A 14554-nucleotide genomic window follows, 5' to 3' on the forward strand; every position below is an offset into this window, starting at 1 on the left:
GTTTCATTACCTAACTAGGTAACATGGTAGTGAGTGTTAAGTTTTCTCCCTGTTTACACCCAGTAGCTGGTCCTTCCAATGGGGCAGGGTGTGTGCGTTGTTTTCTCCTGGGTATTGTTTTATGTTTGCTGGTCAGTCTGGCGTTAATCCCTGATTCTCTGGGTGTTGACTGCTAGAGAGGAGGTGTTCTGGTCTTCTCATTTCCTTCTCAGCTTTTTTATAATCTCTTCTGAAAGGGGTATAAATATAGTTTATCTCAGGGGTGTCAAACTGCCGGCAGGTTTAATCATACCAGAGCTGTGCCCACCCCATTGCCGGCAATGGGAAAAAAGCTCTGATATGTTGCATGACGTCACGTGATGTCACAAGCTTGACATGTCTGGTTTATCTTTATTTAACTAATATTCTCTATGCATGTGTAAATATTCTCTAATATAATCTCCACCTGTCTAACAATATTCTAATGTGGCTTCTTTGGGCATAATATACTATATGAATTCTGGATGTTTTCTTAGTCTGGGTTGTGTGAACCTGCATAATTCTTTGCAAAATCCTTTCCCTTTTCATCCAGCCCATGACTGATACCCGAGATTGATAGTTCTAAAAACTTAAGCAGATGATATTTGGCCTTACACATGAAACTTTCCTTGGGGGGGGGGTCTTCCACAAGAGGCAAAAGAGAGGGTCACCATTGTTCCGGTCAAGTAAAGCCAGAAAAAAAAAGCAGGCTCCAGTCTCCCTCGCTCCTTCGTGAATTGGCTGAAATTACTTTTTTTGCGCCGCAGTTTTTAACAAGGAAACTCCTAGGATAAGGGGGGGGGGCAGGACTGGCTGCAAAAGCCCCTCCCCCCCGCCCCCTCCCGGGCAGGGGGATCCCCAGGCGAGGCCCCGGCGGGGGTCGCCCCTGTCTGGTGACGTCACCGTCCCCGGCGTTGGTTGCCGCGGCAACTGCGGCGCGTCGGAACCCGCGGCGAGTCCGAGAGGCGGCCGGCAGGATGATGGACGACCGGGGCCGCGTGTACCGGGAGGTGACAGGCCCCAAGCCCTACGTCGTGGCCCTCGTGAGTCGCCGACGGGGAAGGGGATTGCCTTGGGGAAAGGGGGGGCGACCCAAGCAGCTAGTCCTCAAGGCCGTTTCGCCGCGCGCGGCTTTCCCCGGGCACAAGGCTTAGTCCCGTTTGCTCTCGCGTTGGGGGAAGCCGCCTACCGAGCTAGCACGGGTCCTCCCCTCCAGACGTTGGAGCTGCAGCCCCGGACACGCGTTTTCCTCTAAGAAGACCAAAGAGCAGCAGGTCCCGGCGGGATGTGGAGCTGGCACAGATACTTAATAATAATAATGATGATGATGATAATGATAATGATGATAATAACAATAACAACAACAACTATTATTATTATTATTATTTATTATTATTATTAAATGTATTGGCTGGGTGGATTGCAATATTTTCCAGGTTTTGCAAATCGCCAGAACCTAATTTGGTACAGCTACTGTAATAAATTGCATGAAAAGGAATGAAGCCGCTTGCCGCTATTGGTACTGTATAGTGAGTCTGGGATTAAGGGATAGATTGCTTCTGAACATGGAGGATCAGCATAAGGGGAGGGGCTCGGGCCCAGGGCTTGCTGTGGCATTACCTCCTTAAAAAATAAAAGATGACGGGACTATTGAGCATTTAGCTCAGTGTTTCCCAGCCTTGTCTGCTTTAAGGTGGGTGGACTTCAGCTCCCAGAATTCTCCAGCCAGCAGGGGATTGGCTGGAGAATTCTGGGAGTTGAAGTCCACCCATCTTAAAGCAGACAAGGTTGGGAAACCCTGATTTAGACCAATGTTTTTCAAACTCAGCTGGCTGGAGAATTCTGGGAATTCCACTTCTTAGAGGTGCCACGTTTGCAAAATACTGATGCAGAAAAACTGGATGTTCAACCAGTCCTAGGCATTTCGGCCACCCCTTGATTACAGAATAACAGAGTTGGAAGGGACCTTGGAGGTCTTCTAGTCCAACCCCCTGCTCAAGCTGGAAACCCTATACCATTTCAGACATCTTCTTAAAAACTTCCAGTGTTGGAGCATTCACAACTTCTGGAGGCAGGTTGTTCCACTGATTAATTGTTCTAAGTGTCAGGCAATTTCTCCTTAATTCCAGGTTGCTTCTCTCCTTGATGAGTTTCCACCCGTTGCTTCTTGTCCTGCCTTCAGGTGCTTTGGAGAATAGCTTGACTCCCTCTTCTTTGGGGCAGCCCCTGAGAGATTGGAAGGCTGCTATCCTGTCCCCCCTGGTCCTTCTCTTCCTTAAACTAGACATACCCAATTCCAGCAACCGTTCTTCATACGTTTTAGCCTCCAGTCCTCTGATCATCTTTGTTGCTCTTCTCTGCACTCTTTCTAGAGCAGGGGTGTCAAACTCGCAATGTCACGTGACATGTCGTGATGTACTGCAACTTTTTTCCCATTGCCGGCAATGGGGTGTGCGCGGTTTCGCTATGATACATCCATCCCGCGGGCTGGCAGTTTGACAACCCTGTTCTAGAGTCTCCCCATCTTTCTTACACTGTGGTGACCAAAGCTGGATGCAGCATTCCAAGGGTGGCCTCACCAAGGCCTTGTAAAATGGTGTTGTTGTTAATTGCGAAGTCGTGTCCGACCCATCGCGACCCCATGGACAACGTTCCTCCAGGTCTTCCTGTCCTCTACCATCATGGTGTTAACCTGGTGAATTAATCTGGTGAATGGGCAACTGCTCGCAAAAGCTTGTTCGGTGCCAAGGGGGCAGCCCCCTTTCCTTTCTTCTGCAGAGGTGACCAGATGCTCCGATTAAATCGCATTTCTTCCTGCAGAGGGCCAAGCTGCCCAATACAGCGGAGGACAGCCAGAAGCAGCTCCTGTACTGGAGGGATCAGGAAGCAAAGCGCCATGAATTTGCCCGCTACGCCAGATCCCACGAGCTCGGGGTCATTAAGGGTAAAATGGAGGATATCAGTGAACGGAAGCGAGTCCACCAGGAGGTCCGGAAGAGAATTGGCGTGGAAATGCAGGCTTACCTGGCGGGCGAGGAAGAGAGGAAAGAGAGGTAGAGAGGAAGCACCCGGCCTTTCCTAATGGAGGGGGGCTTGTGGGTTTGTGGGGTTTGTGGGTTTTCTTTTTGGCTGACTTGAGGAGAGAAAAACTGGCATGAGACCCCTCATTGTCTGAGCAACACAGGTAGACCTCGACAGCTGCTCGTTTAGTGACAGTTCGAAGTTACAACTGCACTGAAAAAAGTGACTTAGGACCATTTTTCACATTTCCGATTGTTGTAGCGTCCCCATGGTCATGTGATTTGCATTCGGATGCTTGACAGCTGACTCATATTTATGACGGTCGCCATGTCCCAGGGTCACGTGATCCCCTTCTGCAACCTTCCGATAAGCAAAGTCAGTGGGGGGAAGCCAGATTCACCTCACAACCGTGTTACTAATTTAACAACTGCAATGGTTCACTTAACAAATGTGGCAGAAAAAAAAAGTTGCAAAGGGGGCCAAAACTCACTTCACACATTTCTCACTTAACAACATAAATTTGGGGCTCATTTGTGGCCATAAGTTGAGGACCACCTGTACTGCCTGTCGACCCTGTCAAGGAAGCCACGTTCACCTAAAATGTTGAACCATAAATTATAATTATAATAATAAAGTTGGAAGGGACCTTGGAGGTCATCTAATCCAACCCCTTGCTCAGGCAGGAAACCCTATACCATTTCAGACAAATGGCTGTCTAGTCTCTTCTTAAAAACTTCCAGTGTTGGAGCATTCACCACTTCTGGAGGCAGGTGGTTCCACTGGTTAATTGTTTTAACTGTCGAGAAGTTTCTCCTTCGTTCCAGGTTGCTTCTCTCCTTGATTAGTTTCCATCCATTGCTTCTTGGCCTGCCTTCAAGTGCTTTGGAGAATAGCTTGACTCCCTCTTCTTTGTGGCAGCCCCTGAGATACTGTAACACTGCTGTCATGTCAACCCTCGTCCTTCTCTTCCTTAAACTAGACATTCCCAATTCCAGCAGCCGTTCCTTACTTTGCTTTAGCCTCCAGTCCCCTGATCCTCTTTGTTGCTCTTCTCTGCACCCTTTCCAGAGTCCTAAACCCCAGAGGAAGAAACAAACATTAAAGCATTATGTGGTTTGGCTTTGGCTGAATAACAACAGGGAGTTGAGATGTACACAGCTCCTTTATTGGAAAATTGGGAAAGCTGGGGAATTCTGGGAGTTGAAGTCCAGCCGCCTTAAACCTAAACATTTGCAAAAGGTTTGTGGCTTGATTGGGAAAAAAACCCCCATTGCCTGGGTCTCTTTCCAGGCTTCGGGATCTCCTGGAAGCGGAAGAGAAGGGCTTCATTGCCGAAATGGAATCCCAGGAAGAGACCCTGGAAGGCCGCCAGAACAGCATGAGCAGGAGAGCGAAGGAGCTGAGGGAGAAGAGGGAAGAGGCTCGGCGGAAACTAGTGGCGGAAAAACGGGAGCAGCAGTTCCGGTAAGTGAGCCCAATCTAGGAACTTCCCTTCAGGAACGCCTGTGGAGATTCTCGGTCCTTCGGGTCATCGTTGTCTCAAATAGGACTCGATATGTGAGATGCCCTGGATGGTTCTCTGTCCAAGAAGATTCCACAACCCATTGCACCTGCCTCGGGGGGCCCCGGGGCCCAGGTGAGCCCCCGAGTGGCCTCCAGCGCCGTCAGGGAGAGCGTTGATTCGCACAGTGGGTGAACTGAAGGGGTGTCTTGGATGAGAAGGAAACGTCTTCAAGGAAAACCAAAGAACGTCCAGATGCCTTCGGAAAGAGGCGCCTTTGGGACCCACGATTGGTAGTTTACAGTACAATGAATAAATACATTTGGGCCTAATGTGTATCCATGCTTACCTATCCTACGGTAGCATCTTTATTTGCCAATTGAATATAAAGCCTTCTCCCTTCAGAGGCACTAAAAATTAATCACCGGCCGTCAACACACTAATCAACCGGTAGGAAAGCCCTACATAAATACAAAGCGTAGAACAGCCCAAAGTGCCCGTTCCGGTGGGGAGAAGTTCCCTGAGGATGGGGGCTCCGGCACGCGGCCAAACGCTCGGAAGAAAAAATCTCTGGTCCCGGTGACCGATCCAGATTGGATCTGGCAACTGGAAATTAAATTTTCTCTTCTTCTTCTTCATTTCGTTCCAGAGAAACTTGTGAGGAGTTGCGGTTACTATTAAGCCAGCAGCACACGAAGGAGGTGTGTGAGGACCGAGGGACCCAGCTGGCCCTCCAGGAGGAGCTGAGCAAGCAGAAGGAGCGGGAGGAGGCCGCCTACGCCGCCCTCTGGGAAGAGGACCGGCTGGCCAAGGAGGAGCGAGCCGCGGAGGAGGCCAAGAAACGGTCCGGCTGGAGGGAGGACATGATCAACACGCTCAACGCCCAGAAGGCCATCGCAGAGGCCCAGAGGGAGGAGGCCAGGCGGCTGAAGGAAGAAGAGGCCAAGCTGATGGTGAGGGAGCTTCTCACGTGCCCGTTAGAGGGAGGCCTCCACTTGACTGCACTGGAGCCTGGAATTATGGTCGTACATCATGATGGTCACTAAGTGGGTCACCATGTGACCCTGCCTCATTTTGTAGCATGTTTTGTGGTGGTGGTGGTGAAGTGAACCCATTGTTTGCAATGGGTGTTTTTTGCAAGAAACTGGAAGTAAATGCTATTTGGGGGGCAAAAATGGTCATAAATTGTGGTCACATGACTGCAGGATGCGACAAATGTCATGTAGGTGCCTCGAGTTACGACTCTAACAAGCCAGGGACCACTTGTACCGCACAGACATCAGTAAGAACAGGGGTTCCCAACTGGGGGTGCTCGTACGCCCTGGGAATGCAAGACGATATTCCGGGGGGTGCAAAAACCTGGGCTTAGAAGTTTCAAAATTATAGAGTATGTGGATAATTTGTTGCCATTATGTCAAACTTTTGTAAGGGGTGTGAGAATACATCAGAAGCGTTCTAGAGGTGCAGGGTACAGAAAAGGTTGGGAACCGCTGAATAAGAAGTTTTAATGTCCGAATCGGAGGAAGGTCCAGATCTGTCTTAGGAACATCCAATCCTTCTTTACTAGCGAGCTCATTAAGGCCCACAAGCTGGTTTCCAAAAGGTTTCAGCTATGATTCAGGGTTTTGGCTAAAGCCTTCCACAATACAGGTAGTTCTCGACTTATGACCACAACAGACCTCAAAGTTTACGTTGCTAAGCGAGACATTCGTTAAATGAGATACTGCAATGGTTGTAAGCATGAAAACTGGTCACAAGTTACTTTTTTCAGTACTGTTGTAATTTTGAATGGTCATAAGTCGACCCCAAGAACATCTCGTCTGGCCTCCGATGCTTCCCCAAAGCCCAGGCAGGCTGGCTTCGATTGGCTGCCGTTGTCCAGAGTTCCCGTTAGGGAGCCTGCCCCGTCCTTCTGCCGCGGTGCTCCTTGTTCTGAGGGAAATGCCAGGCTTAGCTACGGATCTCCCTCGGGACCATCACCGAAGGCTCGTTTCCCACAACAATCTTACTCTGCGTTGCCTGGCAGCCTGCAGAGAGGAATAGCTACTCCCAGGGCGCTTCTGTAGTCGCATGTAAGCCCCCCCCCCCATGTGTCTGACCTCCGTGTTCTGGTTTTTCCAATCAGGCAGGGCTGCCTGGTCAGGATCCTTTTGGGCTCTTAGCATCCTCTTTCCACCACTCCAGGATTTTGTGTCTCGCCCTTTGTGGGGACAATTCTGGGATGGAGGAGGTGGGATTGTAGCCTGTGGATCAGGCCCTGTTACAAAGGTCCTACAAGGCAAATTCTCCTTGTCTTGTGGAGCCTTTGCAGCCCCAGAAGTCTCAGATTTATGTCTCAGGGAAGGTTTGAATAACTAATGGCTGGAGGAGCAGCTGTCAATGCCTGAAGCAACCTTATCTATTCGAGTACCTTTAGGGGTGTTTATTTATTTGTTTATTTTTGGGATCCATAAGGCTGCCCAGCGCTGGGTGCTGTACTACACAAAAGCAGTAAAAATGAATCAAAAAAGAAAAAAATATAATAACAATAAATGTAAAAAGCTGACCAAGCAGGTAGCAAAGCTACCTCAAGCAGACCCCCACTCAACCAGCTTCTAATGCCAGGGAAAAGCAGGTTTGAAGGGGTCTCCTCAACAGGAGAAGAGTTGGGGGCCTGTTGCAGATTTGTGACAATCACAAAAAAGACACACTTTCCTGGTCTCATCAGATGACAAGATTTAAAAGGAGGAATCTGGAGTGTGGCCTCCCGCTGGGAGTGTGCAGGGTGGGCAGACCCTCAAGTGACTCAGTCTTATACAGCTAGTCCTCGACTTATAACCATTTGTTTAGTGACCATTCAAAGTTGTAGCAGTACCGAAAAAAGTGACCTACAACCGTTGCAGCATCCTCAGGGTCACGTGATCAATATTTGGATGCTTGGCAACTGGCTCGTATTGATGACGGTCACTTAAAGAATGTCTTGCTTAACAACATAAATTTTGGGGTTGAACCTTTAGGACAGCTGGGATTGCTTTATGGGCCATTCTGTGGCTCATAAAACAACCAGTTGTTGAATGGTCGTAATGCAACCAGCTGTTAAGCGAGGACTATCTGCACTTGCTGTCTTTATTGTGCCCTGTAATACGATGCTTGACATCCTGCTTATAGGAAAGAGAAAGGAGAAATTAGTTGATTCTCACTTCTCTGACTTGTTTATTATGCTTCTGTCCCTTTCTCCCTACCTTGAAAAATCTCCTAACCAAGCACTGCTTAGCACAAAGTCTGCAATTTATATCCAAGGTCCAACCCCCCCCCCCCTTTCTTCAAAATAAAAATTGATAGCCCATCAATCTATAATTAAACCTGAGTTATTGGGGCTTGCCATAATTTGCTGTACATAATTATTTCCCTTCTGCAGTCCTTGCACTCAGGTTTAGATTGGATGATAATTTATGGTGGTTAGCTATATCATTGGTTATATGGATTTCGCCTATAGATGGGCAGCCTCTTACACAGAGGGGTAGTCCAATAATTTTGGGAAATACAAGGGCTTGTAAAGGGGTTGTAAAGGAATATGTCATGTGTGGTTGGAGTCAAGATTTGTCATTCTTCCTTAGATTGTAGAGGGGAGTTTGAGGGTGCCCAGAAGACTTTAAAGTTTAAAGTCTATGAAACCTTTGTGGAATGAGCACTACGGTTTCCTTGTTCTCCATCTCAAAACAGTGGAAACGGTGCTGCTGATTCTCAGGCATTCTGTTCCAAGAGAGCTTTGAGGACCACGAAGTTCATCAGAACCTCATGTGAAGTCAGCCTTCCCCATTCACACCTACTTCGTATATGACGCCCAGTTAGCTCTTTTTAGCATGCGGTGGGCCCTTACGTGCCGCCTCTGCTCCTCCTTCAGAGCCTGCCGAGCAGGAGGTGATGAGTAACCAACTGCTGCTACTCTTGCGCAGGAGGAGGAACGGCAGCTGTTCAAACTGGAGAACGAACAGGCCGAGATAGCACGGCGGCAGAAACTGAGAGAGTGCAGAGACATGTTGCTGGACTCCATGAAGAAGAAAGCCAGGCGTCTCAGTGAGGAGAAGCAAGACGAGCTGGCCTTGGAAATGAAGATCCTGGATCACGTCCTGCAGGAATCCCTGGAGGACACCGAGAGCCAGAAACAAAGGAAGGTAAAGCCAAGAGGGAACCTGGTTGTGAGCTTAATGATATATTATGCAAGTTTATCCATCCATCCATCCATCCATCCATCCATCCATCCATCCATCCATCCATCCATCCATCTATCTATCTATCTATCTATCTATCTATCTATCTATCTTCTGTCATCTATCTCGCTATCTAGTGACTATATTTATCTCTATCTATTTATCTAGTGATCATCAATATCTACTATCAAACATTTATCATCTATTCTCTCTCTCAACATTGTCTATCACCTATTATCTGTCATTTGTCATCTACCTTCATTTCTATCATGTCTCGTTATCTACTGACTATATCTATCTCTATCTACTTACCTATCTAGTGATCATCTATCAATATATATCAATCATTTATCTTCTATATCTATCTGTCTGTCTATCTATCTATCTATCTATCTATCTATCTATCTATCTATCTATCTATCTATCTATCAATATCCAGTTCGAGAATCTGAAGTTTCATCCTTGACACTATTTATCTACTTATCTATCTAGTGATCATCTATCAATCTCTATCTACTTACTATCAATCATTTATTATCTACTCTATCTATCTACTTTGTCTGTCTGTCTGTCTGTCATCTACCTACTTACTATCCATCCATCCTATTCCCACATGACCCTGTAGCCACAATTGGAAGAGTTATTTGTGCTGTTGGAGCTACAGTGCCACTTAAGTTCGGAGATATGTTCGTACTTGAAGCTTCGAAGATGGTTGCATTACACAAATGCATATCTGGGGGAAAATGGTGCAACATAAGTTGTATCCATACACAATCTCTTCTTCCAAATGGAATGTTCCTTTTTAACTGTAGTTTTTTCATCTTCCCTTCCTCTCCCCTCCCCCCCCCCCGCCGGGCCTTGTTTTGGGTAAGGACAGCAGTACTGTTGTGGAAGCACGGTTTGAGTTTGGTGAGGCCAGGCGCTTGCATAAAAACAGGCCTCATGGGGGACCGTGTGTGCGCCTGCCGTGTGATAGGCCATCCCAGGGCTTTTCAGGCTGCCTGACCTCAAGGAGCTTTTTCCTCGGCAGGTGGGCTGAATGGGTAGACGGTGGCCTGAAAGGTTCTCCTCAGCTCCTGAAGTCATGTAGCTGTAGGAAAACCTATTTCAGTTTGCTCGATATGAGATATGGAAGACCAAGGGGATAAAAGTAAAGAAAGGGATGGAAAACGGTCAGAATTCCAGAACTTGCAGCTTTTCAGCAGGGATGTTATCAGTCATCCCTAGAACTGGAGGTTCTGCCATGAGCAACCATTATTATTATTATTATGGATCATCGCACAGTCAGCCAGATGTTCAGACTGGATTTGGCATTTTGTCTACCTATGGAGTCCTTACCCAGGACCTGGGATAGGCAGATGTGAAGCAGTTCCTAGTAAGGCCACCTTTTGCAATTGACTAATGGCAAATTTGTCAATACTGATGGTGTTCAAGTGGTGCTCCCGTTGTTTTGGGATTGCACCCAAGGAGCCTATGACTATTGGTACTACCCTTGCTTGCTTTTGCCACAGTCTTTCTATTTCTATTTGTAGGTCTTTGTATTTTGTTATCTTCTCCAGTTCTTCCTCTTCTATTCTGCTATCTCCAGGCACTGCCACGTCCACTATCCAGACTTTTTTGTCTTTCTTATCGACAATTGTTAAGTCTGGGGTGTTATGTTGCAGGTGCTTGTCTGTTTGAATTCTGAAGTCCTAGAGCAGTTTAATTTTATCATTTTCTATGACTTTCTCTATTTTATGATCCCACCAGTTTTTGCTTACAGGCAAATGGTATTTCTTGCAGATCTTCCAATGCACCATTGTTGCTACTTTGTCATGCCGCTGCTTGTAGTCAGTCTGTGCGATCTTCTTGCAGCAGTTGTGGTTGTTGTTGTTATTTCTTCTTCTTCTTCTTCTTCTTCTTCTTCTTCTTCTTCTTCTTCTTCTTCTTCTTCTTCTTCTTCTTCTTCTTCTTCTTCTTCTTCTTCTTCTTCTTCTTCTTCTGCGATCTTCTTGCAGCAGTTGTGGTTGTTGTTATGTCTTCTTCTTCTTCTTCTTCTTCTTCTTCTTCTTCTTCTTCTTCTTCTTCTTCTTCTTCTTCTTCTTCTTCTTCTTCTTCTTCTTCTTTTTCTGCGATCTTCTTGCAGCAGTTGTGGTTGTTGTTATGTCTTCTTCTTCTTCCTCCTCCTCCTCCTCCTCCTCCTCCTCCTCCCTTCTTCCCCCCTCCCTCTTTCCCCCTCTTTCCTTCCTTTGAAAACCTTCTCCCCCGTTTGCATTTTTCAGAGGGAACTCTTCAAAGAGCAGCAGATGTACCAGGCCTACCTGGCTCAACAGAGGGAAGAGGAGAAACGACAGGAGAAAGAGATGGACCGGTTGCGGGCCGAGGACGCTGCACGAATGTGGGCCAAGAGGGCGGAGAAAGAGCAGGCCCTCAAACTAGCCAGGGATCGGTTGCTCAAGGAGGTCATGGACACAAGGAAGCTTCAGATTGAGGAGAAATGTAAGCCGCTGTTGGGAATGATTGATTTCCTGCAAGTCCACTTTCTCTCCCGCTTGCCATCCTTTGGAACGGCTGGGTAGCAATACTGGAGGTGGAGCTCTGATTTTTGGAAACAAGAGGGATATTCTGTCCAAAGGGAAGAGGCTTCTGTGAGAAACCATTGCAGATTTTCAGATTAGCTGCATTTGTATGTTATATATGACACGTTCTGTTCCAATTAGCTACTGGGCAGAGTGGAGGGAGGGAGGATGGAAACCCCCCCCCCGCAAATTCAGCTAAAGTTAGAAAACAGTTTCCTTCTCTGTCGATGGAGATCCTCAGCCACCCAGAGTTGTCTGGAAGTTGCTGAAAAACCTACTTGGATGAGCAGCAAAATGCGTCCAGACCCAAAGGGAGCCCTCTTTGCCATGGCTCAACTTCCAGGTTCCCTCCGTCTTCTGATCTTATCAGGGCTTCCAGCCATTTCACCAGAGGCTATTTATTAAACTGACCATCCGCTTTTCCTTCAGGAATTGCAGACCGACCCCCTTTACTGGTGGTCCTCAGTTTACAACCTTCCGTTTAGTGACCGTTCGAAGTTAACAACGGCACTGAAAAATAGTGACCTATGACCGTTTTTCACACTTGTGACCGTTGCAGCAGCCCCCCCCCCCCACGGTCTCCTGATCAAAACTTGGATGCTCGGCAACTGACTCGTATTTATGACGGTCGCAGTATCCTGGGGTCCCGGTGACCATCTTTTGCCACCTCCTGACAGGCAAAGCCAATGGGGAAGCCAGACTCACTTAACAACATATTATTAACTTAACAACTACAGTGATTCAGTTAACAACTATGGTCAGAAAGGTCGTAAACTGGGGGAGAAAACTCACTTAATAACTGTCTCGCTTAGCAACAGAAATCTGGGGCTCCATTGCGGTCGTAAGCCAAGGACTACCTGTATATTTGAAACAAGGGCCCTGCGTGGTTCACGGATTGTCTGTTTGTGATATAGTTAAATCTCGTAAGGAGCCAATCTGCCTTGGGAAAGGGGGTGGAGCTGCTGAGCGTGGCTGTCCAATGGGAGCCGTGTTCCCTTTCGACGTTAGCCAATGACCTGTGCCGTCTTCCGCCCCTCAGTGCAGAGAAACGCCAGGGAGCAGGAGGAGCTGCTGCAGGACAAGGAGCTGCTCCAGGCGGCCGTCCAGGAGCACCAGCAGCTGGAGCAGGAGAGCTACACAAGGTAAAGGCCAGCGGCCCCGTCCACCTGGCTGGCTCTCCCCAGTCAGGGGGCGTCTCCTAGTACAGGCAGTCCTCGCTTTACAACAGTTCATTTAGTGACCGTTCAAAATTACAAGGGCCCTGAAAAAAGTGACTTATGACCCTTTTTCACACTTACGACCATGGTAGAAGTGTGATCAGAATTCGTACGCTTGGCAACTGGCTCACGTTCATCACAGCTGCGGTGTCTCCCGGGGTCACGTGATCCCCTTTTGCAGACTTCTGACAAACAAAGTCCGGGGGGGGGGGCAGATTCACTTCACAACCGTGTGACTAGCTTAGCAAGTACAGTGATTCCCTTAAGAACTGTGGTAAGAAAGGTCGTAAAATAGGGCAGAACTCACAGGACAGGTGTCTCGCTTAGCAACAGGAATTTTGAGCTCCATTGTGGTTGTAAGCCAACGACTACCTAGGCCAGGGATAGGCCACCTTGGCTCTTTTAGGACTGGTGGACTTCAACTCCCAGAATTCCTGAGCCAGCATGGGGAACTATGGCCCCTTTATGACTGGTGGACTTCAACTCCCAGAATTCCTGAGCCAGTGCTGAGGGGACAGGGAGAGGTTTCCAAGCTGAGCCATTGTTGGCTCAGGAATTCTGGGAGTTGAAGTCCACAAGTCATGAAGGGGCCATAATTCCCCCCTGCTGGCTGAGGAATTATGGGAATTGAAGTCTGCAAGTCATGAAGTGGCCTTAGTTCCCCATGCTGGCTCAGGAATTCTGGGAGTTGAAGTCCACGAGTCATAAAAGAGCCCAGGTTGCCTACCCCTGGCCTAGGCTTTCCCAGGGGCACCTTGAGGGAGAGGCGAGTGACGTCCCGGGCAAGTGATGTCACGAGAGGATGTGACGTCGTCGTGGCTTCTGCTGAGTGCCCACGTGCACAGGTCGTCCTCGACTTAAAAACCGATTTGTTTAGCGATGGTTTGGAGTTACAGCAGCATGGAAGAAGCGTCTTAAAACCAGTCCTTGGCCTTGCAAGCACTGCAGCCTCCCCTGCCCCCCTGACCAAAACTCGGATGATTGGCACCCGGCGTGTCTTTAGGACAGCTGCAGGGCCCCAGGGCCACCCGACTGCCCTTTTGGGACTTCCCCAAAGGGCCTCCGATGAGCCAAGTCAATGGGGGAAGCTGAATTTGCGATCCCCAATTGCGATCGTAAGCCGAGGACGATCTAAACTGGAAACCAGTACAGGGTCCGGCTGCAGTTGGGCTCCAAATACTCCGGACGGTACCCGACTGGGGAAAGTCCCAGAAGCTGCAGGCAATTGTGAAACCAGCCCTTGTCTGTCTGCTCCTCCAGTGTTCAACATGCCGAGGGCTAAATCCCTTTGCCCTGTGCGTGTTTCCTGCAGGCGTTTGCAGCAATCCAAACAATACCGGGAAGAACTCCGTGCTCAGATGGATCACCTCAAGGAAACCCGTGAAATGGAGAAGGAGGAGGAGCGCCGTGAATATGCCCTGGCAGAGGAAGCGGAAAGGCTTTATCACCAAAAGTTGGCAGATATCCTTTCCAGACCCTACATGAGGCTGAAGTGTCTCCATCCTTTGAGGAGGCAGCTAGTCCTCAGCAGTAAGAGCTAGTATTGGTTTCCTACAGGGGTATGTGGATGCTGCCCTGAGCCCAGGGACGGAAAGTTTGAAGGAATATCTTCATTATTCCTTTCAGCACTGTATTACTATTATTATTTTTTCTTCCAGGCAAAAGCTCTCCCCACCACTTTTTTTCTCTTTAAATGTTAAAATAATTATATCTTAAATAAGGTCTTCCAGCACCTAAACCTTCTAGAAATAAATACTAAGCTAAAAGAAGAGCTGCTGTAAATCATCTTTAAATCTTGTGTGGGTCTGGCTTTCTAAAGTCTAAATTTGGCATTTTCAAATTGTCCAACCTGATCTATTGCTAATAAATGGTTACTTCGGGAGCAATAATTTACGCAACTCACTCAGTCATGCTGTGTATCTTGGAAAATCTGGCTTAGCATACTGTGAGAATCCAAGCATTTGCAAAATAAGATTTAGAGCAAATTGTGTCACATGAACAACTCCATTGTGAACTGTTGCTCAGTAACAGGGATCTACAGAAATCATG

General features: G+C 47.9%; 1 protein-coding gene across 1 annotated transcript; it reads left to right on the forward strand.

Moving 5' to 3' along the window:
- Positions 1-947: 947 nt before the first annotated feature.
- On the forward strand, positions 948-14271 carry CFAP53 (cilia and flagella associated protein 53). The gene is made up of 8 exons (XM_039320489.1): positions 948-1061; positions 2839-3071; positions 4330-4503; positions 5190-5493; positions 8476-8694; positions 10992-11208; positions 12328-12430; positions 13818-14271. The coding sequence occupies exons 1-8, from the start codon at positions 996-998 to the stop codon at positions 14044-14046; spliced, it is 1545 nt and encodes a 514-aa protein (XP_039176423.1). The 5' UTR covers positions 948-995; the 3' UTR covers positions 14047-14271.
- The last annotated feature ends 283 nt before the right edge of the window (positions 14272-14554 follow it).

Source organism: Crotalus tigris, unplaced genomic scaffold (genome assembly GCF_016545835.1).
Source record: "Crotalus tigris isolate CLP2741 ecotype Arizona unplaced genomic scaffold, ASM1654583v1 scf7180000023652.331455, whole genome shotgun sequence".
In the NCBI taxonomy this organism is placed as follows: Eukaryota; Metazoa; Chordata; class Lepidosauria; order Squamata; family Viperidae; genus Crotalus; species Crotalus tigris.

What these genes read in the sequence shown, in the direction of transcription:
- CFAP53 (XM_039320489.1), top strand. Translation starts at nt 996, where the DNA reads ATGATGGACGACCGGGGCCGCGTGTACCGGGAGGTGACAGGCCCCAAG. An exon ending in GAGGAAGAGAGGAAAGAGAG is followed by an intron (nt 3,072 to 4,329) that starts GTAGAGAGGAAG and finishes GTCTCTTTCCAG; the next exon opens with GCTTCGGGATCTCCTGGAAG. An exon ending in AGAGCCAGAAACAAAGGAAG is followed by an intron (nt 8,695 to 10,991) that starts GTAAAGCCAAGA and finishes TGCATTTTTCAG; the next exon opens with AGGGAACTCTTCAAAGAGCA.